This window comes from Vipera ursinii (assembly GCF_947247035.1).
Source record: "Vipera ursinii genome assembly, chromosome: 5".
Taxonomy (NCBI): domain Eukaryota; kingdom Metazoa; phylum Chordata; class Lepidosauria; order Squamata; family Viperidae; genus Vipera; species Vipera ursinii.
The window spans coordinates 81,051,766-81,079,306 of NC_139518.1; the positions used below are offsets into that span (position 1 = coordinate 81,051,766).

Consider the following 27,541-nt stretch of genomic DNA (forward strand, 5'->3'; position numbering starts at 1 on the left):
TGTGTATGTATTACTGTTTTATTGTGATGAGGCAGCAGATCTCATAACCGCTGAATATGTAAAGGATCCATCTACAGAGTCTTATTTTGAATTCTTATTGACCTGAGCCCCATCCTTGGTCCCATCTGTGACCAATATGCTTCCAGAAGACTAGTTGTGCAGACATTTGGAATGCAAAGTGTTCTCCATCCAGTCATAAGTCATAAGATCATTTATTCAAATCAAAAGAAGTTGTGGAATGTTAAATGTTAAGATTTATTTTAGCTATATACTGCATTATTAGCTCACATATACAGTATACGGGTGTGTTTTATTCTTAGTGGGAGGCAAAACCTTAAGTCCTTCCAGTATAATTACATAATGATTTGGCACGCTGAGACACACTCTATTAACTGCCTTTCTTCTAAACAGGTGTGTGCCAAATGGTTTGATTGTGCTTCCATCTTATCTGTGCACAATATAATAACACAATACCACCAAGACACCATGCCATAAAACCTTGTGTAATAATAACGTACTCTAATATCCATTTGAGGAAATTGCTTAAACAAACAAGCAGCAAAGATTTTCACAAATACATTTGCAAAATGCATTTAGACAGAAGTTCTCATGCTTCTGAGCTGATATAATTATTGCGCAGAGTATTTGTAACACGATGGCACAAGTGGATAAATCAATAAAAATATCCGGTAGGTGTGAACTGTTTTGTAGTTTCCAAAAATGTTTTTCATATTTTAAGTTGGTGTTCTGAATAACAATCTTCTAGGATTGGACCATGTCCATACTCCACATTGTAAAGTTTGAGCCCAAAGAGAAAAATTTTCTTAAAAGGATATGATAATGGGAATGGTGGTAGTGATGGGATTTTCAAATTCAATGAAGAATTACTGAAATTATTGAAATGGATGTATGTTTGATTATTTGTACTCTATGCCTGTCTATGACCAAAATAAATTGTTGCTGGGGGTACACACAAACAAACAAACACACACACACACACACAAACACACACACACGTATCCATGCATGCTGTAGTAATGACTCAAAATTAATGGGAGAATCAGTACAAGATGAGTTGTCCCCACCTCTGCTCCCAATACAGCTATGGGGGAAAAATTATTGGACAAGTTCCATCAGAAATTGCCCCCTACAACTTACCAATTGGAACTAAGCCGCGCTAACTCTGCAAAGATGACTATTCATATCTAGGATATAATATACCAGTGTTTCTCAGCCTTGACAACTTTGTGATGTGTGGACTTCAGTTCCCAGAATTCCCTAGACATATATCTGAAATTTGCCAAAGTTGACAATGGAATATGCTAAAGAGGCCCAACGACCACTTTGAGCTCAGATTTGAAGTCAGTTCTTACATTGTGATGCACAGGGGTTAAAATGCAATATTGCAGGCTAACTCTGTCCATTGCCAGGAGTTCGATCCTGACGGGACTCAAGGTTGACTCAGACATCCATCCTCCTGAAGTCAGTAAAATTAGGACCCGGATGATTGGCGGCAATATGCTGATATTGTAAACCTCTCAGAGAGTGTCGCAAAGTACTCTGAGGTGGTATATAAGTGCTATTGCTAAGTGCTATTGCTATCATAAAGGTTGTGATGTAAGAATTGCCTTTAAATCTGACCTAAATGTGATCTTTGGGCCTCTAATATGTAATAATAGTATGTGCTATAATTCTATATAATGCTTGTGCATAGTAATGTATGCATGAATAAGTGGCAATTCCTCACATGAACCTAAGAAGAAAGCCAAGTCCAGAATATTAGTAGTTTATATTGCCAGTCACTTAAAAGGATTCATGACACGGATGGCAAAAACTCAAGCTTAAGGCCTCCCTTGGCTCAGTTGTAAAATTGATTTTGAACTAAAAAGGTTATTCAATTGTCTGCTTCTGGAATTTGACTTGTGAGAATGGGTTTTGTTCACATTCATGCTTTTGACCTTCCTTTCCTTTTTTGCCAGAAAAGCAAAATTTCCAATTTATTACAGAGTTTCATGGAAGATCCCCTATAGCAGGGGTGTCAAACTCAATTTCATTGAGGGCCGCATCAGCATTGCGGTTGCCCTCAGGGGGCCGGGTGGGTGTGGTAAGGGTAGGCATGGCCTACTGGGTGGGCGTGGCTACAGTGCATATGGCCTACTAGGTGGGCGTGGCCAGCTCTACATCGTTCGCATCAAGGGTGCCTATGGGGGCCCGGGCAGGAGTGGGACAGATCTGAGGGTCTCTGGCAGAAGGAGGGTCTCTGGGCCAGGGCCAAGGCAGTGGGGGCCGTTCCCTCACTGTTTCCAGGATGGCTTCACGGGCCACATGCAACCACTTCGCGGGCCAGATCTGGCCCCCGGGCCTTGTGTTTGACATGTCTGCCCTATAGCCACTCTTTCTTCTGGAAGAGAGTCACCTGAACTGTGAATTGCTTGGAAAATAAATTTGATAAACAAACAAACAACAAACAAACCCTTCCTGTAATCTTTCAGAAGATTTGGCTACTTGGTTCAATTTAGTTCCCAACTCCATTATTCCCCATCAGAAACTGGCATATATTGAAATGGCACCATGTACACAAAACCAGTTTTGAAGCACTGATGTCATTCTTAAACCAGATAATAATTTGAAAACCTTAATTTTGAAAACAAAAGAAATTGATCAATATTCTGAAATAGCCATCTTGCAAGTTTTATTTGGGTATGGAAACAAACACCTGAGAGATCATAGAAATTCCAGAGAATCAGCAATGCGGTATCTCAAATGTTCTTTTTATATTAAAAAAAACCAACAACCTTAAACTTCATCATACAAGCTTCTATGTGTTCTGTAGCAGTTTTAGCACCATACGTAGCCCAATGTTTTGATGCAGCATTTGTTCCAGACAACTAAACTCTTCGGTATATTATCCCAAATATTCCAGGCTTTAATCCCTGTTATCCCAAAATTTTTATGTGGCAGGAACACAGTGGGGCAATTTCATTATTTTTTTCTCTGATTAGAAAATGGAATTCAGAGAAAAAATGTCAACTCAAAGCGTGCTTGAAACAGTACCTCTTACAGGAGAAATGTTTGGTTTCAAGAGAAAAACACCATAGAAACTCTGTGAATACATGCATTCATTCTGTTAAAGGTTCATTTCAAAGAGAGAAACAAAAAGGGGGAAAAAATGAGAGTCTGAAATTTGTCTTTCCCATTTCCCCCCCTTAAAGCTACTTTGTATGCATAGTCAGAGATAAATCCAGACAGCCAATATCTTCCTGAAAGCAGATCTGTTTACGAGAACTAATTTACACTCAAAACCCAACTTTGAGACACTGCTCGATTCAAGGTAGCCCATGACCTGTTTCAGAGATATATTAATTTTTGAATCAATGGGAAATAATTAATGTGTTTGGTGTTTCTGCAATTTAGGCCTTCTGACACTGTAACACTGTTAGCTTCAAGGCCTGGGTCCCAGCTATTGGATTGAACTTCTTTTTCTCTCTGGCATTACTAAATTTAATTCTAGATCTCCTGGCTGCTAATGCCTTTTAAGAGTTTCCAATGACAGAGGAAATGAGTGATTGCTAATTGCAATGGAGTTCATGCAACAGCGGAACTCTGATAACGGAGGCCTTGGCTAACATTAACACCATCTTGGTGATTTGAGCTCTTCGATATGATTATAGCTAACAGCTCGACTGCGGCGGGACCATGCTGTTGCTTCTCCTCCCTCCCATCCCCCTCTTTACGCCCTGAATCTTATTGAAAAGTTTAGCCGCATACCTGTACAACGCTGCTGTAATCAGGAATGTCTTCTGGCACGGTAGCTTCATAACTGCTCTGGAGAAAGATGGGTCGGTTGTCATTAACATCCAGCACCGTGATATGAACAGTTGCAGTGCCAGTCCTCCTATTCCCCGTGGGGCCATTATCTGCGAGAACAAAACACTCTGGGTCATCTCCTAACATTCAGAAGAAAAGCTCTGTCACTTCCACTGATTGCGTAATGGCCAATCATAGGACATTCTAAAGAAAATAAGGGTGAAAAGGCTTCTGTCCACCATCTTCATTTAAAATAATTTCTGAGCCATTACTTTCTAAGAGTTGTCAGGCTCCCAGAGTCCAATTAGCTTTTCTAGGTAGGTATTTACTTAGGATTGGACCAAATGTTTATGTCTGCAACAGAGTTTCTCAGTCTTGGCAACTTTATGATGTGAGGATTTCAGCATCACATCTTAACAGTTGCCAAGGTTGGGAGATGCTGGTGTATAAAATTCGGCAAAGCTTGTTAAGTCTGGCTGGAATATCAATGAGCAATAGTACCAGGAAAAGAGAACAAGGATAATGCAGGGTGAAGGTAGCATCTAGCAAACATTGTCAGCTTTTTTTTTACCTCCATCAAAAATAACTTGTATTACATTGTATTTGAAGTACTGTTGCTTAATTACTTCTAATTCTTCTTAATCTGAGAGACATCTTTGGACCAGGATTGATACTCTACAGTGCAATAACTACTTCTTTGAGTTCTTATAAACTAATGCTTGCATCTGTCAACTTCTTAGCCTTTTTTTCAACTGCTTCTGATTTTTAGAAAGCAAGATCTCTGTTTTACTGTGATTTTGGCTATGTTTTTGTATCTTGCTTGATAGGAGAGATTTATATTTTGTGCATTATATATATTGCATGCACGCGCGCACACACACACACACAGAGTGGTCCTCAGAATGGTAAATTCTGTTGAATTGTTGAATGAATTTTCCCCTGCAACAAATACTGCATTCTGAATGGCATAAAATATTTCATAAATATGTGTTACGTGGGAAATATCATAGAGATTAAAATAAATACTTAATTCCTATGACTGTGTTTCCCCCTAACTAATCTACGTTCAAACATGGCGTGTGGCTGGTAGTTCACTTATATTTCAGCCCACAATATGCTGAAGAGTATTTTCCTCAACAAGTTCTTGAAACAGAAACTACGCCTCGTAGAAACCCACAAAGAGGTTCTTTTCCAGAATAATAGATAAAAATTCATGACTCATCCAGGATAGTCTGAAGATCAGTAAAAGCCAATTTTCTCTTTCTGAAAAGTTCAGAAAACTATACTACCAATTTTCAAATTAGGCCCTTTTTAGACAAATTCCTTGCCCCAAAAGCTGAAATTTGAGTTCTTAAGAGAAGGATGAAGAACAGACATGCTTACCAATGGCTTCAAGGATAAGGCTGTAGAATTGCATGCTTTCTCTGTCCAGGTTGACAACTGTTCTAACTATACCATCCCTAAAGCCAACGCTGAATTTTCCATCCTGGTTCCCACCTGCAAAGAAAAAATAATAATAGAAAGAAGAAAAGAATGGCATGATTTTTATCTACATAAGCATACATCTATGTGCATTTTATTTGGAATTATTAACTGTGCAGCTAAGAAATTGAGATATTAACGTGCCAACATGGTTTCTCCATGTATGTGCTTACAACTGTAGGACTGACACTGTCACCTTATATAAATGGGACAGGAAAAATGCTCAGGATTTCTGCCCTCAACCAACTTTAAGTGAGTTGGCTTCAGTTTTCAAACTGTCAGCACTTCAGCCTTCTGTCTTTCTGCCCTACAGCCTGTCCTTTGCAACAAGAAATTGGTCTGAAGCATTTTGCAGTATCTACCCTAGTGAATAAAATTATGAAACATTTGCCTAAGAAATACAAAGTCATTTAATGGTGAATTATGTGGAAGAAAAATGAACTCCCAAACCATTTTCAAGCTAATACTAATAGGTACATGATACAGAAAGAAAATTCAGCCTGTACGCTAACTTCTATAGCCTAAATTAAGGAGGAATCTCATTTTAAATAATGCATCTCAAAATGAATTGTTTTAGTTAGACAAAAGTGAAACTGCAGATTTATTGTATTAAGACAATTTAAATTGTCACGGGTCAGGAATTGTCATGGAAATTACATTCTATTGAAATCAAACTATTGGCCTATTTAATCCACGAGTACGGATATTAATTCCAATCCACAGGAGGAATTTCTGAAACCTTCCTGGAAAAGCTATAGACCAAATCTGGGAATTGCAGATGCTCCATCTCATGCCTTTTTTCTTTTTCATCCAAGTTAACCCTCTTGATCCCTGAATTTATATAATTTATATAATAAGTGAAGAACAAAAATCTTAGGTGTCATTTGGGGGTCTGGGCAGCAGAGGGCAAAGGCAGACAACATTTCAAGACTTTGAAAATAATGCATTTATAATTTCAGAGATCTACTGTAAATCCCACAAACGATGCAAGCACAGATAGTCCACCTTACAGTGAGAACCAGCTAAAGAACATTTATCCAATTAAAAGCATGTACTTTTATGTCTCACTGGTTTCAACAAAGGAGAGATCATAGAAGCCAACTTCTGATCACCAATCAGCCATGTCCAAATGCTTCTTTGGTGTCAAGCACCAGCCAGTTTTTCAAAGGTTTAGTAACTTTTGCTATTTTTTCTGCTGTTCAGAAATGGTGGGAGCAAGCCTGGATGACCAATAAACATTGCAGGTGGCAATAGATAATAGCATACCACACAATACTTTGTTTGGTGGATCAAATCTGGGCAAACCAGCACTACATTTTTAAATCTCTTCCACTAAAACACTGGGGCTTAACATTTATTTCAGAATATATCATTAAATGTGAAACAAGTAATCTTTTTAATGTACGTTATGCAATGTGTAGAATAGACGAGATCTTTGAAGAATGGGCTTTCACTTAATAGCTCAGATCCTATAACACCTGATTATTATCCTGAATGGCCTAAATGAAGTTATAAAATTAAAAATTAAAATATATGCACAAAATGAAATTGTACACAAGAGAGAGGATAAGTCTCCTTTATTATTTCACTATCCAAAAGGTTTTATCTATCTATCTATCTATCTATCTATCTATCTATCTATCTATCTATCTATCTATCTATCTATCTATTTAAAAACATATTTTCAAATAGGCACAAAGTATCATGGCCAAACAAAACCATTTCATATATTCTGCGACTGGAATCATGTAAATCTAAAAAAAAACCAGGTCTAAAATCAAACACGATCTGCTGTAAGAATGCATGTTTATAATGGAACTTTAGATCTTTTCGGCGTCTACATCTGAATTTAACATACCTGGCTACACCTCAACAAACAACTGCAAATGAATTCAGCCACAATGCCTTCTTCAAACTGTCACATTCACATTCAGCAGACATAAGGCAGCTGATGACTCTTTCAGTCTGATGAGGCATAGATAATTCTCAGGAGCAAACAACCCAAAACAGTTCTGCTATCATTTGCAAAACATTATAGGAAAATATATGCAAATCTCCATGCAAATTAGCCTTGAAAATGGCAGGATGAAAGCCTCCACTTGCTGAGAGAGATTTACTTCCCCTAATGCTTTGCACCGATGCTCTCACGATTCTGGCGGGTAAGAGAACAGACTATTGTCCATGGAAGATGTTGCCTCCCCTGTCAAGTTATGAGCAAAGAGATGGATTGGCAGAAGCTCCACTTTGCAAGAAAAGAATCAGATGATGGTTCTCTCGGAAATAAATTAAGGCACACATCGGGGGGGGGAAGTGTCCCTGCAATCAGGTCCCTTCGTATGGCCTACTAACAGGACTGTATAACTTTGTACATGTTTCTCTTCATACATTCTTTCTTTTTCCTCTTGGATCTCTGTATTGTATACCCATTAAACATTTTTAAAACGACTGAATAACTTGTCGGCACCATTTCCCAAAACTCTGGGATACGGCGAGATATGGATTCATGAATATATCCAAGAGATTCTAAGTCAATCTTGAAACCAAAGTAAAGACCACTACAGACTCTGTATTGACCCTACAAGACATCAGTTCAAACATTCTTAAAAAGACTGAATAACTTGTCAGCACCACCCCTCAAACCTTCGGGATATGGCGAGATATCAATCTGAAATAAAAACAGCAATAAAGACAGAACTAAGTGGCTTCTGTTATGTGTCACCTGTGAAGCGGGTGGCTTCTTAGCCCGAAGGTGTGGAAGCTCATACCTGTGATGAAATAACTAAGTTCAGCATTGAGGCCCATATCCGTGTCAGTACAATTCAGACGGACCACTTTGAAGTCGCGTGGTATATTTTCCAGAAGCGACACATTGTAGACAGCTGGGAAGAAGGTGGGGTTTTCATCATTCACATCTAAAACTATAAGAGAGAATTTGATCAAATTTCATTCCGGGGCGCTATAGAAGTACTCTCTTGTCTTCCTTAAAGAACCTACAACCAGCTATACAGCAGTTACTGCCAAATTACTTTTATTAGGTAGGTACTGTATGTCTTTATTATTTTTTTATGGTCAAAGACCAGGAAAGTGGCTACAACATTATATAAAAGCAAGCTAAATTAAAGGAAGAACAGATGTGTGGACTTATAGCTCCCTAAATTCCCCAGGTAGCACATGTCTTAAAGTTGCTAGGTTTGAAAAACGCTCAGCTGCAGAGCTGAAAGGGGAAAGGGAGGGAATGAACTAACAGAGATTGCAGTCTTTTAGGCCAGGGATCCTCAAACAGGGCCACTTTTAAGACTTGTGGACTTCAACTCCCAGAATTCCCCAGCTAGCCATGCTGGCTAGGGAATTCTGGGAGTTAAAGTCCACAAGTCTTAAAAGTGGCCATTTTTGAGGACCCCTGTTTTAGGCCATTGAACTGTTTGGCTGCACTAGAATTTCTGGAGTGAGAGAGCGAGCTAGGGAAATGAGAAGTAAGTTGAAAAATAAAGTGATAAAATAGGAAAACATAATAAACATATTTATACTAGTAATATTAACTCAGATAGAAAATGATGTACTATATACGATTATAATATGATATATTATTCCAGATGGTGGAGACAGTTTGGTGTAATGGTTTTGATGCTGGACTAGTAAATGGAAGACCTAGGCCAGGGGTCGGCAACCTCGGCTCTTTTATGACTCGTGGACTTCAACTCCCAGAATTCCTGAGCCATCATAGCTGGCTCAGGAATTCTGGGAGTTGAAGTCCACGAGTCATAAAAGAGCCGAGGTTGCCGACCCCTGACCTAGGCCATCCTTAAGCATAGAAGTTGGCTGGGTAAGTTTGGGCCAGTTACTCTCTCTCAGCCCAACCCATAACTCAAGGTGATTATCCTGTGGAAAACAGAAGGAGGAAACATTATGAATACCACCCAGAGTTGCAAAAAATAAAGATAGAAATTTAACCCATAAATGCAAAGAAATTCTTCCTTTCTGGAACAGTCTGAAGTAACTTCCTGCCATAATTTATACTGGTGTTTCTCAAACTAAGCAATTTTTAAGATTTGTGGACTTCAGCTCCCAGAATTCCCCGACCAGCATAAAGTCTACATATCTTAAAGTTGCCAAGTTTGTGAAACACTGATTTGTATGATTTTATTATTCATATCCAGGCTAACTCAGGACACATGGCACATTTTGTTTCTCCAAGTCTGGCTGTATTTGAGCCAACTGAGAAGGCACTAACCCACAAATGATGCTCTACTGACTCAGCTAATGCACTGAAAATGATTTAGAGTTATTAGAACAAGAAAGAAATCCCTGTGCAAGCTTTGGAGAACCACCCTCCCCACTCACTCATGCATATTTAAAATATGATATAGTCATGATACTGAGCCAGCCTTCAGAGTGCTTCAGTCCATCAATCACCTCTGACTGTGAGGGTGCTAGTAGAACTTTTGGATGGTTCCCCTGCATCGCTTGCTACTACCCTCAAGTAGTATTCAGCAATTCTTTCCCTGTCTAGAATAGTGGTGGAGTTGATAAGACCAGTCTTGCTGTTGATGACAAAGTCCATCCTGGGCATGCCCACCTGCATGCGATATGTCACTTGGCCATTCAAGTCCTTGTCAAGATCTATGGCCACCACCTAGGACACAAAGCACAAGACTTTGAGGAAGATATTCTGCTGAAAAGAAAACGACTTTTTTTTTTAAAAAAAGTCTAGTGTTAGCAATTTATTTTCTTGAGACACTGGTAGCAGTTCTCAACATTTTCTTTTATGGAGCCACTACACCAGCATTGATTTTTTTTTTTAATGGAGCATCATGGAAGCCGGCTTTTTCAAACAGTGGTAGTTCTATGTTCATCATTAATTGTTTCTGGGAGGTGAGACAAGTACTAAAAATGATGATTACCAAACATGTAACCCCTTTGTTTAAGCTGGGAAGAACTTTCTATCTGTCCCTTTTCCTATGTCAGCAACCTTCCTGGCATGGCCAACTTCCTGACCATTCTCAATGGCTGTCCCCTTCTTCCTGTCACAGCACATCAAGTACCAAACAATCAGTACAACACATTTTGTTGTGTGTACAACAACATTTTTGCATCAAAAAGAGTCTAGCACAGGGGTGAAACTGCTGGCCCACAGGCCGGATGCATCATAGAGAAACCCCGCCCACCCCCACTGCCGGCAATAGCAAAAAAGTCACGATACATTGCGACATGTCACGTGACGTTGCGAGTTTGACACCCCCTGATCTAGTACCAAATTTGATGAGTTTTGAAGCAGTTAAGTACTAAGGTATCACTTTTATGTTTAATGTAATCTTGGCAAACAAGGGTGAACCTTATCTATCACTAGATATAAAACTGACTACTATTTTTAATTTGTCAGGCTAATTCACAGTATATTTACTTGCATTAAGTGTAATAGTGATACTATTAAATTATTTTTATTTTTTCCCACCCACTCCTACCATAGCTGAATTTTGCATTACAAAGCTTAATGCAATGGTGTTCAAATAGCAGGTTGGGAAGCAACCCGAGGGGCTTTTATAAATTATTACTGACATTTAAATCTCTTGCTTACTTTTAAATATAGGAAATAAATTTAAGCATAAGTTAGATGATAATAAAAGACACAATTCAGCTATGATAGGAAAGAGGATATTATCCAAAGCAAGGAAATGACAAAACAAACACAAAATGCTAGCAGTGTTGATTCCTGACATTTAATCAGATTTTCCTGAATAAAGTTGAGAACAAATTTCTTAATCTATACTCCCTCTGGAGGGTGGACTAACTCGTGTGGATGAATGAGGGTTTAGCCCACTATCCTAGTATTTCTCAATCTTAGCAATTTTAAAGTGTGTGAACGTAAACTCCCAGCATGCTGACGGGGAATTCTGGGAGTTGCAGTCCACACACCTTAAATTTGTTGACGTTGAGAAAAACTGTGCTATCCAGCTGCTGCTTCATCATTATCTTTAACTCTCCTAACTTCTTCCTGATCTTACCCTACAAAATGGAAAGATAATATCAAAAGAAATAGCATCTGATCATTTAATCCTCGACTTGCAACTATTTGTTTAATGACCGCTTGAAGTTACAACTGGAAAAGGTGACTTATGACTGTAGCGTCCCTGCAGTCACATGATAAAAATCCAGGCCCTTGGCAACCAGCATGGAAATAGGAAGGTTGCAGTGTCCCAAGATCATGTGATTGCCATTTGTGACCTTCCCAGCTAGCTTCCGGGAAGCAAAATCAGTGGGGGGAAGCTGGATTCACTTAATGACCATGGCAAAAAGGTTGTAAAATCAGACACGACACACTTAACAACCACCTTGCTTAGCAATGGAAATTCTGATCCCAGTTGTGGTTGTAAGTTGAGGACTACCTTGTAATCAAACTGCTGAGAAGAAAATGCCCTATCACTAATCCGACTTTAACATAAATCAAACTATGCTCCTCAGTCTTTTAGTTAGCATATACTTAAAGACTCACTTGGAAGACAGATGACCCTGCTGGAAGACCCTCAGGAATCTCGGTGATAAAAGGCAAGTTCTGGAAGGTGGGATCATTGTCATTAAGGTCCAGTAAGTTTACAAACACAGTGGCACTGCTTGTGGCCCGTAATGGTGGCCTCCCACCTGCAGGGGTCAGAAAAGTCACAGAATCAATCCCACCAGCACCTTTTCCATTGAAACCTGTTAAAGAGACTTTTTAGGACAGGGGTCTTCCAACTTGGCCCTTTTATGACTTGTGGACTTCAACTCCCAGAATTCCTCGGCCAGCTTGCTGGCTGAGGAATTCTGGGAGTTGAAGTCCACAGGTCATAAATGGGCCAAGTTGGAAGACCCCTGTTCTAGGACACTGTCATAGTGAACCATCTTAAAATGAAGTGGAAATCTTCAAGGATTAGGTAGTCTTGGGAAATGTCAAAAAATTCAATTACACTAGACCACAAAAGCAGAATTTAAAAAGTAGCACTTTTAAAGAAATACCCATTTCAAAACCCTGTAATATGTGAGAGAAAAGCCAAATTTTATCAACAATATACAATAGATACGTCAAAGTAAATCCTAGCAAAAACCATAACGAAGCAGCTAATATAACTTAAACGTACGATCAGTGACAGAGACCACAATCTTCCTCATGAGCTCAGCTTCTTGGGGGTTTGGATTTTCTCGGTCCAACACAACCCCTGTTGTGCGAATCTTCCCTGTGGTGCTATTAAGGCTGTAAAACTTATTTGGTGGTCTGATGCTGTAGACAAGGGAACCATTTTCTGCCAGGTCTGGATCAAAAGCTACCACCTACAGAAATCAGAAAGGTGTGCTTTATTGGTATATGAAGAAATTTTAAACAACCTTTTTTCATTTTTGAGCATTTGTTTCAATTATGAAATTGAAATGCTTAGGATACAAGCATCACTTGTAATCTCGTTGAAGCTGTAAAACTCAAATCTGCCTGGCTGAGGAATTCTGGGAGTTGAAGTCCACAAGTCATAAAAGGGCCAAGTTTGAAGACCCCTGATCTAGTGGCTACCCAATCTATGCAATGTAGGAAACTCTATAATTATAGAAGAAAAATGAACTTTTCTTCTACCTCATCACGTTCCTTCTGAAACTTGACAAATTTAAAGAGTTCAAGACCCTTGGGTGTTTGAGATGTACGACTAATTCACTGCCAGTCCAAAAACATTCCTTAATGTTTTTCAATAGTGAGAAAATGATGTAAGATGTATTGAAGAAAGATGGAATAATTATAAAGGAAAGATGAGGGCACCTAAGCTTTTCCTAATAGTCAGTGATTGGAGTGAAGCAAATGCAGAATGAATGTCTTATCCACAAGAACCCTCATGTGATCAAGAAATATTAAAATACTTCTTTTATGATTTTAAAGGCAGCAATACTAAAAATTGGGAGAAGAGAAAATTCTACCAAGAATAAAAATCACAGCATTTTAGTATCAGCTCATCTGACAAGAAACTGCTATTTGGGATATGAAGGCTACTGCTAAGCTTGTAAGCCGCCCTGAGTCTTCGGAGAAGGGCGGGATATAAATGGAATTAAAATAAATAAAAATAAAAAAATATTAAAGAGCATCCTTCAGTTATATATTGCAGTGTATTTAAATATTCATCAATTTGCACTAGCAGTGAGGACTAAACAAGCTTACCCATCAAGCAAAGAATTCCTGAACTGCTTTCTAGTGCAAATACATTCACAGCAGGTCCACTGTTGGAATTTATACATGCATGACAGATCTGATATTATATATTTGTGCAGATCTTCAGGAACAGTTTAAATTAGGGAGTGTGGCACAGACTCACTTAAAGCTCTGAAATACAGCTGCTTCTTACAAGGAATGGTAAACTTCTCAAGAATGAAAATTAAGTCTCTCTTTGAAATAAATGAGTGCATTTTTTCTATCAATGTTTATTTTTAACTATGGTATCATCCTGGACAATCGGTTCACTAAATTAAATTCATAATGGGAGGTGTAAGTCCCAAACAAATGATCTCAGGGTGGATTCATTCGACCCATTATAGACTCAGGCTTCAGCCCAACAAGATGGTGTGCAGATATATGCAACCCCAGGGTGATACGAGCCTTTAAAGTTTTTAATTGATTTTTATTTTATCGTTTGGGGTTTTTTTGTTGTTTTTTTAAATATTTTGTGCACTGTCCAGGGTTATTGTTACACTACAGTCAGTGGTGGGATTCAGCTGGTTCGCACCAGTTTGGTAGAACTGGTAGCTAATTTTTTGTTGTCCAGACCCAGAATGGACTTCTGGAAGCGGCATCCACACAAAGAACCAGTTGTTCACATATTTGAATCCCAGCACTGACGATAGTGGCTACACAAGTCTCTTAAAATGAACAAACAAGCCATTTTTTGATGGAGGTCTACATAGTGTTTTCCTTTACACACGTGTTTGTATTAAAGACATGCCAATCTTTTTTTTTTAACAACAGTGTAGGAAGGCAGAGTTTTAAAACTAATACTGGTTAGTTCACTAATGTAAAAATGAATGAATGAATGAATAAATCAATCAATCATTATTTTTTATTGAAAAGTTTTACAATACATTTTTTATAACAAAACAAAACCCCTCCCAACCCCCTCCCCTCTCCCCAACCCTCCCCAACCCCCCCTTCCCTTCCCCCTCCCCGACTTCCCAGAGCTAAATACAAGGTATAAAAATACAAACAATCATAATTAATCTTATGCAAACAACAATAAACTATTAAATCTATCGCACTTTAACTCTTATAAAATAACTACAAGCAATATAAATATCACATCAATACTTATTCAAATGCTAGGTGAAACTTTTTAGTCCCATATTTATTCTGGATATAATCAATCCATTTTTTCCACTCCACAATATATCTCTGTTGCGAATGGTCTTTCAAGTAGGCTGAAATCTTTGCCATTTCCGCCAGGTTGGAAACTTTTAAAGTCCGTTCTTCTATAGTCGGCAGTTCTTCCTTCTTCCAATATTGCCCAATCATTATTTTTAAGAGCAGACCCATTGTGGCGGTCTGCTCATGAGCTTCCTGAGGCAGGCATATCCAAGCACTTCTACCAACTGCCATGGCTACATCTTCCACCAGTTGTTTGAACCTCAGGATTCCTCACATGTCCGAAAAGGTTTTTTTTAATGATTTTTTTTTAAAAACCTGTCCCTGATTTAGATTTGACTGATTGCTCCTGATTTAGATTCCACTGATTTCTTATATAATTCACATCAGCAAGGCCTACTTTTTATGATTTTTACTTTACAGTGTCTTTTAAAGTTTACAGGGTTGCAGCTTCCTGATGATAAATTAATTTGCTCATTTCCTTGTAAATAAATAAAAAAAATGCTTTCATTAGAGAATGGGGGTGAATAACAAATGAATACATTTCTTGTAAGAATTAAGAATGAAAAATCTTTATATATCATAGGGGTTCCCAAACTTTGGACTAGATGACCTCCAAGGTTCCATTCCAACTTTATTATTATTATTACTTTGTAGTTCTGCAAATGTGTTCTGGGGAGTAAGAAGGCTATAGAAAGCCTTGACAATGTCGGTCTGATCAATTTCTTTTTTAAAAAAAATGAGTTCCCTCTGGGGGAATCCAGACTCACAGTTTGGGAACCCAAGTTTACCTCACTGGGGAATTGTGGGACAAGACAGGAAGAGAGCTACTTGTATTACAGGTAGTCCTTGACTTACAACAGTTTGATTACTGACCATTCAAAGTTACAATGGCATTGAAAAAAGTGACTAATGGCCATTTTTCCACACTTATGGCCGTTGCGACATCCTCATGGTCACATGATCAAAATTCAGATGCTTGGCAAATGCATGTATTTATGACGGTTGTGGTGTCCCGGGGTCATGTGATCTCCTTTTGCAACCTTCTGACAAGCAAAGGCAACAAGGGAAGCCAGATTCACTTAACAACTGCAGTGATTCACTTAACAGTTGTGGCAAGAAAGGTCGTAAAATTCAGCAAAACTCACTTAACAAATGTTTCACACATACACACACACACACACACACAAACACACACATACACACATATACACACATATACATACATACATACACACACAAATGACTATCAGGCTCAAGGTTGACTCAGCTTTCCATCCTTCTGAGGTCGGTAAAATGAGGACTCAGATTGTTGGGGTCAAAAGTGCTGACTCTGTAAACCGCTCAGAGGAGGCTGTAAAGCAGGGGTCCCTAACCCCGGTCCATGGACCGGTACCGGGCCACGGCATGCCAGCAATCGGGCTGCACAAACAAGCAAAGCCCCATCCGCGAGATGCAAGCAGCACACAAAACCATCCCCCCCGTCCGGTCTGCGGAAAAACCTCTCTCCATGTAACCGGTCCCTGGTGCCCAAAAGGTTGGGGACCTCTGGTCTAACCCACATTTTTCTACCTTATCCAGTAGTTGGTTGTGGTCTAAATCAGGGGTCCTCAACCCCCAGTCTGTGGACCAGTACCAGGCCGCGGCATACCAGCAACCGGTCTGCACAAATAAGGAAAGCCCCATCCACAGGATGCAGGCAGCGCACAAAACCACGCCCCATCTGCTCCGCGGAAAAACCTCTCTCCATGTAACTGGTGCCCAAAAGGTTGGGGACCTCTGCTGTAAAGCACTGTGAAGCGGTATACAAATCTAAGTGCTATTGCTACTGCTATGCTTATTAAAGCTGAAGAACACAAAGAAATGCAAAGAAACAGCAAGTGATATGAATAGACTGAAAAGAAATCAGTCTGGAAACAAGAGCTGGAACTTTAAATGTGATCTGGACTTCTAACGTGTTGTTTTAAGGACATGCAATCATGACATACACTACTGTATGTGCTGAATGTATGCTTCAAGTTGCAACTTCTGTTTTTCAAGAAGTTATAGTAGAATTAAGGCCGATGGGGTTTTCAAAAAGCAAAGATTATTCCTAGATGTGGAAAGAAGAAAACCTCAAAGGCCATTTGAGGTAACTGAGAGTTAATTTACAATGAGTGAACTTGGACTGGATTCCTTTGCTATTTCCACACCTCCCCAGAAGATTGATGTTTCATTATGGGGTACTCTTTTTTTTTAAGCAGGGTCTTCTTGTTTGACGATTTTGTGGATTCTCTTCACTTTCCCCTCATTTATTTTCTGTTTCACGCCCATCATTTTTCTCCTAGTGTGATGGAGAATAATTCTCCCTTCTCCCTCTCTTTTATTTTGCCAATGGGATTTGAAGGGCTTTAAATCAATGCCTTTCAAAGAGGTCCTTGAAGGAGGTCGCAAACTAGGTTGAAAAAGTTGAAACTGGCCATTTTTTAAAACTTACAAAACAACCACAACAGAACCCTAACACATGGATTTGCACACACAAGGGCCAGGAATGCTTGCAAAGTTGGGAGCTGTAAAGGCAGGTTCAAGGACTATGCATGTCTGTGATTTACGTTTATCCAACCATAGAGAATTGCCATAGAATTTCTAGAGCAGAAACTGGAGGTGAACCATAGAGAATTGCCATAGAATTTCTAGAGCAGAAACTGGAGGTGAACCATAGAGAATTGCCATAGAATTTCTAGAGCAGAAACTGGAGGTGAACCATAGAGAAAAGCCATAGAATTTCTAGAGCAGAAACTGGAGGTGAACCATAGAGAATTGCCATAGAATTTCTAGAGCAGAAACTGGAGGTGAACCATAGAGAAAAGCCATAGAATTTCTAGAGCAGAAACTGGAGGTGAACCATAGAGAATTGCCATAGAATTTCTAGAGCAGAAACTGGAGGTGAAGGAATTCTAGCTTTAGAGCAATAGCAATAGCACTTAGACTTATATATCGCTTCATAGGGCTTTTACAGCTCTCTCTAAGGGGTTTATAGAGTCAGCCTATTGGCCCCAACAATCTGGGTCCTCTTTTACCGACCTCGGAAGGACAGAAGGCTGAGTCAACCTTGAGCTAGTCAGGCTCGAACTCCTGGCAGTGAGCAGTGTCAGCCTGCAATACTGCATTCTAACCACTGTGCCAATTCAACTCCTTATGTTTTAGGATACACTGATAAACTAACATTGCAAGGATTGTGACTTTTTATATGCCTTAATTGCTGTTGGCTGCAAGATTCAGTTCATGGAGACACTGGGAAAATTGGATGAACTTTAGCGCTCCTCAATCAAACATACAGTAATCACCGAAAATAATGAACCTGCTGTTCAGGATATCTGATTCGCCATTAACAATTTTCCACTAAGGAAATATGAACAATTTTCAAGTGTACTCTGTAAAAAGTGTGCCAACTTGATTCAATTGCAAGCATGAACTGGGTTATGTTTGGTTACATTGGCATCCCAAATGATGCTTTTTTTGATGCCGTACTTCCTGGACATGGGTGTTTATTACTGCACTGTGAAAAAGTAATACGAGAAACATCTTTCATATAAACGTTTTACAAAGGGCTTTAAAACTGACCTCTGCAGTTTCTTTTTATTGCAATTTGCTTTACAGTTTCTGTCTTTATAAATAAATAATCTTCATGGACAGTTACTGCTAATTCAAAGAACTTTACAAGACAAAATTATTGTCTTTAAATTATTGTTTCTCAACTGTTGCAACTTTAAGGTGCGTGGACTTCAACTCCCAGAATTTCCCAGCCAACCAGGTCTTTAAAGAAATTATGTTTGAGAAACACTGCATTAAATGTCAGAAAATCCAGGTATTACTTAAAACCACAGGGATTATTTTACATCCAATCGTATAAGCCTGCCTCCTAAAATTGATAAGCAAATGTCACGGGAGAAGTTCCATTTAACCCTTGCTGTTCCCCACTGAAATTTTTACAGCTCAAATAAAACGAAAAGGCACAAAGGCGTTCCTAACGTACAGTTGCAGCTCTAGAGTGAGATTTTAACCAGCTGGGTTACTTTCATTGCAATTGGATTTATTTCCTAGAAAATTTACTTAAGACTGCTAAAACCCAGCAGGACTCCTCCTACACTGATGCTCAGACATGCTGCTATTAAACTGCGGAAACTATCAGAAGGAAACATTGAACAGCTGTAGCTACTACATCATATTCAGAAACAATAAACCAGGCGTGGCAATTTATTGCTGGCAGGTGGCTTTTGAGGTGGCGGTGGGAGTGGGGGAGTCCCTAGAGCAGACAAAGAACAGTCAGGGCCAACCTTTTTGGGTTGTTGGAGAAAGATTAAGCAAAATTAAGCAAAATTCTTATAATGGAATGTTCTAAATGTATGCAGGTATGGACCTCATTAAAGAAAGGCAGCTCCCTCCATTCTCTTGTCCTCACTCCCAAATATTTATTTATTTATTTGATTTATATACCGCCCTACTCCTAGAGGACTCAGGGCGGTGTAAAGGGCAATAAAATAAGAATACATTAGATAAATAATTTTAAAACCCAAATCCATCAGGCCAGGCCAGCTTGTTCGAATAGATAAGTTTTTAGATCACGCCGGAAGGACCGAAGGTCGGGGGCCATCCGGAGTTCAGCTGGTAAGCGGTTCCAAAGGATTGGAGCACCCACCGAGAATGCTCTCCCCCTGGGGGTCACCAGCCGACATTCTCTGACCGGTGGTACCCTGAGGAGGCCCTCTCTGTGGGAATGTATAGGACGGAGGGACGATGACGCCGGCAGTAGGTGCTCCCGTAGGTAATCCGGACCCATGCCATGTAGGGCTTTGTATGTCATTACCAGCACCGTGAATTTCACTCGGAAGGTAACTGGAAGCCAGTGCAGCTCACGGAGCAGAGGTGTAATATGGGAGTATCGGGAGACCCTCAAAAGAACTCGTGCAGCTGCACTCTGTACCAGCTGAAGCTTCCGAGTGGTTCTCAAGGGCAGCCCCATGTAAAGAGCGTTGCAGTAGTCTAGACGAGAGGTCACAAGTGCATGGGTGACTGTACGCAAGGCATCCAGGTCCAGATAGGGTCGCAGCTGGCGCACCAGATGAACCTGGGCGAAGGCCCCTCTAGTCACAGCTCCTATATGATCTTCTAAGGAGAGCTGTGAATCTAAGAGGACACCCAGATTGCGAGCCTTATCTACGGGGGGTAATAACCCGCCCCCAATATTAAGAGATGGAATAATCTGAATATCCTGACATGCCGGTATGTACAGCCATTCAGTCTTGTCCGGGTTGAGTTGAAGCCTGTTCCTCCCCAAATATAGAGAGCTACAGTGCTGTTTTTTTTCTTCCCTTCTCTTCCCTTCCCTTCCCTTCCCTTCCCTTCCCTTCCCTTCCCTACCCTACCCCATACTTTATGGATCCTGAAAGCTTTTTTGCAATCTAATAACGTAGTCACCCCATTGCCCCCTTCCCGTCATGAGACATCCATGTCCAAGAAGCAAATGAGATGCAGGAGGTGCCCAGGCTTCCTTGAATGGGTGTGTAGGTCTCAACATGGTGCCCCACAAAAGCAACAGCAGAAATAATAAAAATAAAATATTTGTCATATGGGCAACGGAACTAGCTAGATAACATTCATGGTGGAAGTGGTACCTTAACCATATGAAGGGATAAATACTGGACTCAGGACTGAATTCATGAATATATCAAAGAGATTCTAAGTCAGGGGTCTTCAAACTTGGCCCTTTTATGCTGGCTGAGGAATTATGGGAGTTGAAGTCCACAAGTCATAAAAGGGCCAAGTTTGAAGACCTCTGTTCTAAGTCAATCTTGAAGCCAAAGTAAAGACCACTATAGACTCTGTATTGGGCCTAAATGACATCAGTTCAAACATGTCTTAAGTGAAAAAGCTGGGACATGTGCTAATTATCTTTTCCCCATTAGCTCATTTTCTTTTGAAAACACCCTTCCTCTAAATGGACTTCTTCTTGTGCAGTCCAAACAAGCATTTATAAATGCCTACATTTTTTTAGATCATCTGGTTAAAAATATTTGCGGAATCCCGTTTCAGTTATGTACTCCATTCCTCCCCCCTTTAATATTTTATAACTATGCTTTAAATATTTTAACCAACAAGGGCAAAGCTAAAGAGATCTAATAGGATTCAAACTGTGATTTTTGTGTATTAGAAATAAAAGCCGCAGCACGAGAGAGTGTGTGTTGTAGACTTGAATACCTACTGTTGTGACATCGGAGTTGGGAGGGGTCATTTCCACTAGGTTGATGAAATATGGCTCATCTTTCCATACAGGATAATTATCATTGATGTCCAGCAAAGTGATGTTTACCTGAAAAGAACCATAGTTGTATATTCACACATTTTTTCAGGTATTCCAAACAGATTCTCCCAGCACTATTATAGCACCTTTACAAACCTATTCTTCATTGTTGACAGTGAAGGAGGTATTAACTCTCCTCCTGTAACCTCTAAGCCAGGGGTCTTCAAATTTGGTCCTTTTATAACTTGTGGACTTCAATTCCCAGAATTCCTCAGTCAGCGTACCTGACTGAGGAATTCTGGGAGTTGAGGTCCACAAGTCATAAAAGGGCCAAGTTTGAAGACCCCTGCTCTAAGTCCTAACTCCAGGGCTTGCACTATCTCAAGGTCATGTGATCACCTTTTGCGGCCTTCTGACAAGCAAAGTCAATGGGGAAGCCAGATTCATTTAACAGCTGTGTTACTAACTTGACAAGTGCAGTGACTCACCAACAATTGTGGCACGGAAGATTGTAAAATGGGGCAAAACTCACTTAGCAAATATATCACTTAGCAACAGAAATTATGGGCTCAGTTGTGGTCATAAGTCAAGTTCTACCTATAGTCAGTCAACTAGATCAAAAAGAGAAACCACCTGGAATTAAGGAGAAACTTCCTGACAGTGAGGACAATCAACCAGTGGAACAGCTTGCCTCCAGAAATAGTGGGTGCTCCATCACTGGAGATTTTAAAGAGGAGACTAGACATTCACTCCTGCCAACAAAAGTGCGTATAGTCAAGGCCATGGTTTTCCCAGTTGCAATGTATGGCTATGAAAGTTGGACCATAAGAAAGGCTGAGTGCCAAAGAATTGGGGCCTTTGAACTATGGTGATGGAGAAGACTCCTGTGAGTCCCTTGGACTGCAAGGCGATCAAACCGGTCAGGCCTAGAGGAGATCAACCCTGACTGCTCTTTAGAAGGCCAGATCCTGAAGTTGAAACTCAAATACTTTGGCCACCTAATGAGAAGGAAGGACTCACAGGAGAAGAGCCTAATACTGGGAAAGGTTGAGGGCAAGAGAAGAAGGGGATGACAGAGAATGAGGTGGCTGGATGGAGTCACTGAAGCAGTAAGTGTGAGCTTAAATGGACTCCAGAAGATGGTAGAGGACAGGAAGGCCTGGAGGAACATTGTCCATAGGGTCACGATGGGTCGGACACGATTTCACAACTAACAACAACAAGAAGACGTTCACCTGTCTGAGATGGTATAGGTTCTCCTGCTCAAGCAGGGGGCTGGACTAGACTTCTATTCTATTCTATTCTATTCTATTCTATTCTATTCTATTCTATTCTATTCTATTCTATTCTATTCTATTCTATTCTATTCTATTCTATTCTATTCTATTCTATTCTATTCTATTCTATTCTATTCTATTCCCATTCCATTCCATTCCATTCTATTCTATTCAAACAGGAGGTAACTGCTTGGACTGTACTATGTATCTCCTTTGGAGTCCAGGGAATTCATTATCACGAGTAGAAATGGAAAATGAAGAACGAAAGCCTCCCATGACTACTGTTCCCATACCACTTGTCCTGTCTGAATTATTAGATGAGAACATTGGCCTGTTCATTGTAGAAAGTACTGTGGTTCAGGGTAAGAACAACCTTTTATTCCTCAGAATCATAATGCTGAAGCACAATAGATATAAATGCTATTTTAATTTGGGAGAACACAATGCACTCAGGAGGAATTCAACCAGCGGCAGATGTCTCAAGGTTAAACTGCTCACCAAAATGTGCATGCTGACATGGACAAATTCTTCTTTAACCCCTCAATCACTGTAACAATATTGTAGCAAATGATAAATAGCCTTATTTAAACCAAGGGATCGGGATCTTTTGTATTCTCAGGGTATGCACAACTGAAACTCCCTCTTCAAATAGTCTTCCTGGCTGTGGACAGTGATGAGCAAGAAAAAAAGTGAATCTATTACTAGTTAGGGCCTTTCCCGGCTATTCTTACTTTGGAAAGGTGAGACAGTCAGACATGAACTGCGGAGACAGATTTTAGTTCCCATTTGACCAGAAAGGGGATAAATAATTCACTTTGGATGACTCTGTTTTTCCCTCTCAGCCCAATCTGCGTTGCTGTGCCTGCAGGAATTAGAAATATCTGCAGGATCCTGTGCTTTCTATCTTAATGAGGTAAACCTCATTACATTATTAGTATGTAAAGTCCAGTAGTATGTACAGTAGTCCTTGACTTACAACTGTTTAATGAGGATTCCAAGTTACGACAGCCTCAGAAGAAGTCATTTAGAATAAGTCCTCAAAGATGTGACCATCGCACCACCCCAAGGTCGTATGATCACAATTTGGGCATTCAGCAACTGGCTTGCATTTATGACCGTTGTGGTGTCTTGCAGTCACGAGATCACAACTTGCTGACCTTCCCAGCCAGCTTCTGACCAGCAAAATCAGATGGGGAAGCTGGATTTGCTGAATGACAGCAGTAAAAATGGTTTTAAAATAGGGCCTGGTCATGTGATAAGTTGCTTTCTGACCACACCAAATTAGAGCAATGACCCAATTGTGGTCATAAGTTGAGGACTACTCTGCTGGTAATGTCACAATATACAAGGTGTAACGGTATGTAGGAATGACTTTGGAAAAGAGGAGAAAGAGACACAGATCGAACAACTGTCTTATAAAGACATCTCAATCCACAAGAGGTGTGTGTGTGTGTGTGTGTGTGTGTGTAAAACATTTCTGAAGGGATCTTTCTAGTTTTCTGGAGAGTAAAAGGACAGGAGGAGAAAAATTCTTTCAGTCTTGCAGCATTTTATTTATAAACTTACAATCAAAACAGGAATGACACTATGAATGAATTTTTCTACAGAATTCACAAAAGAAACCCAAGGCAAAAGAATTTAGATATATTTAAGATAATGCAACCGAATAGCCAATAAAATAATAATCACATCTAAAACTATAGACATCACAACAAATCATGGAAGCAGTTTGCAATGGAAAAAGAAAGAAAATGCTTAAACATGCTGCCTTGATCTCTCACTGTCCCTTTAAATTATTTAAAGCCTTTAAAATTCCTATTAGATGCATGCCTAAGGGCAGTGACCTGATCGAAAAGCAGTTGTTGATGGTTTACAAGATATCTGGGAAGGAGGAGGAGATAAAAAGCAAGAGAGAGAGAGGAAAAAAAAGAAAATAAATATAAAATAAATACAGAATAGAAAGGGGAAGGAATTTCTAACATTGTATGGTAAAGAAAGTGTTATGGCAAAAGACAGACCAGATCAAATGAGAATATTTCCTTAATTTTGCAAAGTTTTTTTGTCATTTCGCTTTTTTCTCTAATTAAAATGTTAGACCTGCTGCCGGCGTCAACCCCCCTCCGCCCTGTGCGTTCCCACAGAGAGGGCCTCCTCAGGGTGCCTCCAGTCAGAGAATGCCGGCTGGTGGCCCCCAGGGGGAGGGCCTTCTCTGTGGGCGCCCCGGCCTTATGGAATGAACTGCCGGTGGAGCTCCGGATGGCACCGGATCTCCGCTCCTTCCGGCGCGGGTTAAAGACCCACCTGTTTGAACAAGCTGGCCTGGCCTGATGGGGAGTTAATTTGGGTTTTTAAATATTTGTATATTTTACTGTTTTATCTTGGGCATTAATTTAATTCTATTTTAACTTTTGTAGTTTTGTACTTTTATTATCTGCCCTGTTCACCGCCCTGAGTCCCTAGGGAGAAGGGCGGTATAAAAATTTAATAAAAACTAAAACTAAACTAAACTAAATAATGTGGCCTAAAATATGTATTTTCCTCACACGTTCCAAGCCAGGGAGAAAAAGGAGGAGAGGGAAGAACAAATAACAATTATAAAACAATTATTACTACACTAATATCTTGGCATGCTGATTATCCTTATGCTCTAAGAGGCAGAAGTTAACATATACAGAATTTTCACCTCATTTGAAACTGAAAATATGGGTTTGACTCAGTTGAATTATAACTGACCAAAATAATCTAGAAAGTTTAATAATAAAGCAACAGTACAAACTCTGATGTCCTAAATCAAAATCGAGAACTCTATATTGCCAAGTCAACCCACAGAAGGCTTGTCATTGTTCTGACAAGATAAAATTCTCAGCTTCAGAAAACCTCTAATGAGTTGAACGAAAAATTATAAAAATATAAGTAGTGAATTCAAAATAATTCTGCAAAGACATCCAAATGCTGGCATTTTGCTTACACTGTACAGGAAGAGAAATATCTTAATCTAGTTTGAAAGGATTTAACAAGCGGAAAAATCACTTCACCCCAAACATGGGTGAGCTAATTTTTCTGGATAGGGAGTAATTTTGGTCTGAGTTCCATCCAACAATATCTCCTTAATTCTATAATCTTTCTAATTATTCCTGTTTGTAGCTTCCTGTTAGGCACAAAAAATGATATGAATAGGAGAATGGAAGACCAGAACTGTTTCATGACAGAAAAAGGACAAGAAAATGACTATCTCAGCCATATCTTGCAAATGATACTGCATCCTGTCCTCCTCTTCCTCCTCCTCCATTTTAAAAAGTGATATACACTAAATAACATCTTAAGAAAAGTCCCTTATACTCAGCCTTTCCCCCACCCCCCTTATTTTTAAAAAAAAATCAGTGGAAGGACTCTTGGGTTGCTTTAAATGTACCAGGATGGTGAAATCAAATTTTCTATGTTAAGTTTTTGTGGAAAAATACTAAGGTTCAGTTACTGGCTTAAAATGTCAATGACAAAAAAGGTCATCAACAGAATAGTAAATTCTTCAATTACTGAATATATGCAGAAGATACATTTGATGTACTATACCGACATATAGTAATTTAATATGGGAAACCAAGTTGAGATGACATTTCAACAAGCCTTCTGCAAAACATTTCAACTTTTTGTTCTTTTCTTAAACTGCTGACTAGGTGGACATCTGAAAGTTTCTAAGTCAAGGAAGAACAGTTCTGTTCAAGATAGAAAGGCCAATTATTGCTAAAAGAATTTAGATACATAACTATATTACAAACATCAAATGAAGCCACTGCAGGGAAACTTACAGTTGCAATGCCAGTTTTCTGATTGTGACCAACACCACCATCCACGGCTCGCACAATGAGGATGTATTCTGATTTAGCTTCCCGGTCCAGTAGAGATGTGGTGGTGATTTCCCCTGAAGTAGATAAAGAGGGAAGTGAAAAAGGAAATAAGAGCTTGTAAATCGGAAGACAGAGGCTCAAAAGGCATCTTAAGTTACAAATTATTTTCCTAAGCTTAGAGAACAATGTGGTGCAGTCACATGGAAGGTTGACTTTTTACCTTTCATGATGTCACATAAGTTACACCTTGCAATTGCTAAGAAAGAAGGCATTAGCAACAAAATGCTGCAACTTTGCAGCATCTGAACGGGAAGTAAAAAGTCGGTCTACTTGAAGGAAAGAAAATATACGAAACCCTATAAAAGCCATCAGGAGAAACTAGAGGATGTACGCTGGAAGCTATGAAACCAGGAGAGCTGAGGAGAAAGAGGTCCCAGTTCAATTGTATATTGGGATGATTACTAATCAGATGCACCTCCAATGTCAATATACAGTATGTAGACCATGTTTCAACTACATTCAATTATAAATTCAGTCTAACTGTGATGCTATGAAGCTCCCGATAGAGTCTATAGGTTTGAAGTGCCTGAAAAAACTATCTAGGTGTGATCCAGTACCTAATACGTCTTTAATAGGTTTCTGCCTGATCTTCTCTCTTACTGCTCCAATAATGAACTGAAAGGTGCCCAATTGTCTTGTTTGTACAGTAGGCTAACCAAGATGGAACTGTCCATTGATTCCCAGGGCCCCCATATTCAGCCTATACGCTGAAGTTCAATTCCCTGGTCAAACACAAATCACTTTACTCTTAAGGGGCTGTCCACAGCAGATTATCTAGGGGAAACGATTAAAAATTGATCTTGAACTGCAAGAGGTCAAAAGATTCACTGAAATACATTTGCCTCACAAGTTCCTGTGGTACCCATTAATCTGGAGTCTGGGGAAAAAAAAGTCAGTGGGGGACTTAAAGAAAAAAGGACATGTCTCGGTGATAAATTGTTCCACTTTGCCCACAAAGTTACATCCAATTAGGCACACCTTCACAGCGCACGTTCAGCTAATTTTAGCGATGCTATTCCTACAGAGTTCTTCTTAGATTCTCTCTCTCTTTCCCCACCACCACCCTCCACTTTCCGGCATGCAGGATCATCGCCCTTCCTACGGAACAGGAGAACAGAGCAAGAGACTGAAAGCGATGCCACGTCAAAAACACTACCACACCTTTTCCAGAGTGTTTCACAATACTGTAACTTGAAAAAATGCCACTGGGAAAAATATAGGCAAGGAAAGAAGAGTCGGATCATTTTTTTTAATTTTTTTTTATCCCTGCACTACATCTTTGATATGGAATGGATTCTATGCCCCTGCTGTCTGATGCTTGCAGATGTACAGGGGGCTTCAAATACCAAGCCCCATCCAAAGATAGGTGGATAAGAATTGGAAAAGCAAAATTAATATTAATACTACTAATACACCTTGAGATTCAAGGTGC

At 39.6% G+C, this 27,541-nt stretch overlaps 1 protein-coding gene across 1 annotated transcript in view; it reads right to left on the reverse strand.

Annotated features, from left to right (window-relative positions):
* The window catches only part of CDH23 (cadherin related 23), a 375,051-nt gene that overhangs the window by 162,138 nt on the left and 185,372 nt on the right, over window positions 1-27,541 (reverse strand). The window contains exons 13-20 of the mRNA XM_083364767.1: window positions 26,011-26,123; window positions 20,889-20,996; window positions 12,402-12,591; window positions 11,780-11,925; window positions 9,703-9,922; window positions 8,055-8,207; window positions 5,191-5,304; window positions 3,769-3,917 (exon numbers count right to left, since the gene is read on the reverse strand). Of these exons, the coding sequence (XP_083220893.1) occupies window positions 3,769-3,917; window positions 5,191-5,304; window positions 8,055-8,207; window positions 9,703-9,922; window positions 11,780-11,925; window positions 12,402-12,591; window positions 20,889-20,996; window positions 26,011-26,123 (1,193 nt within the window). The remainder of the gene's footprint in view (window positions 1-3,768; window positions 3,918-5,190; window positions 5,305-8,054; window positions 8,208-9,702; window positions 9,923-11,779; window positions 11,926-12,401; window positions 12,592-20,888; window positions 20,997-26,010; window positions 26,124-27,541) is intronic.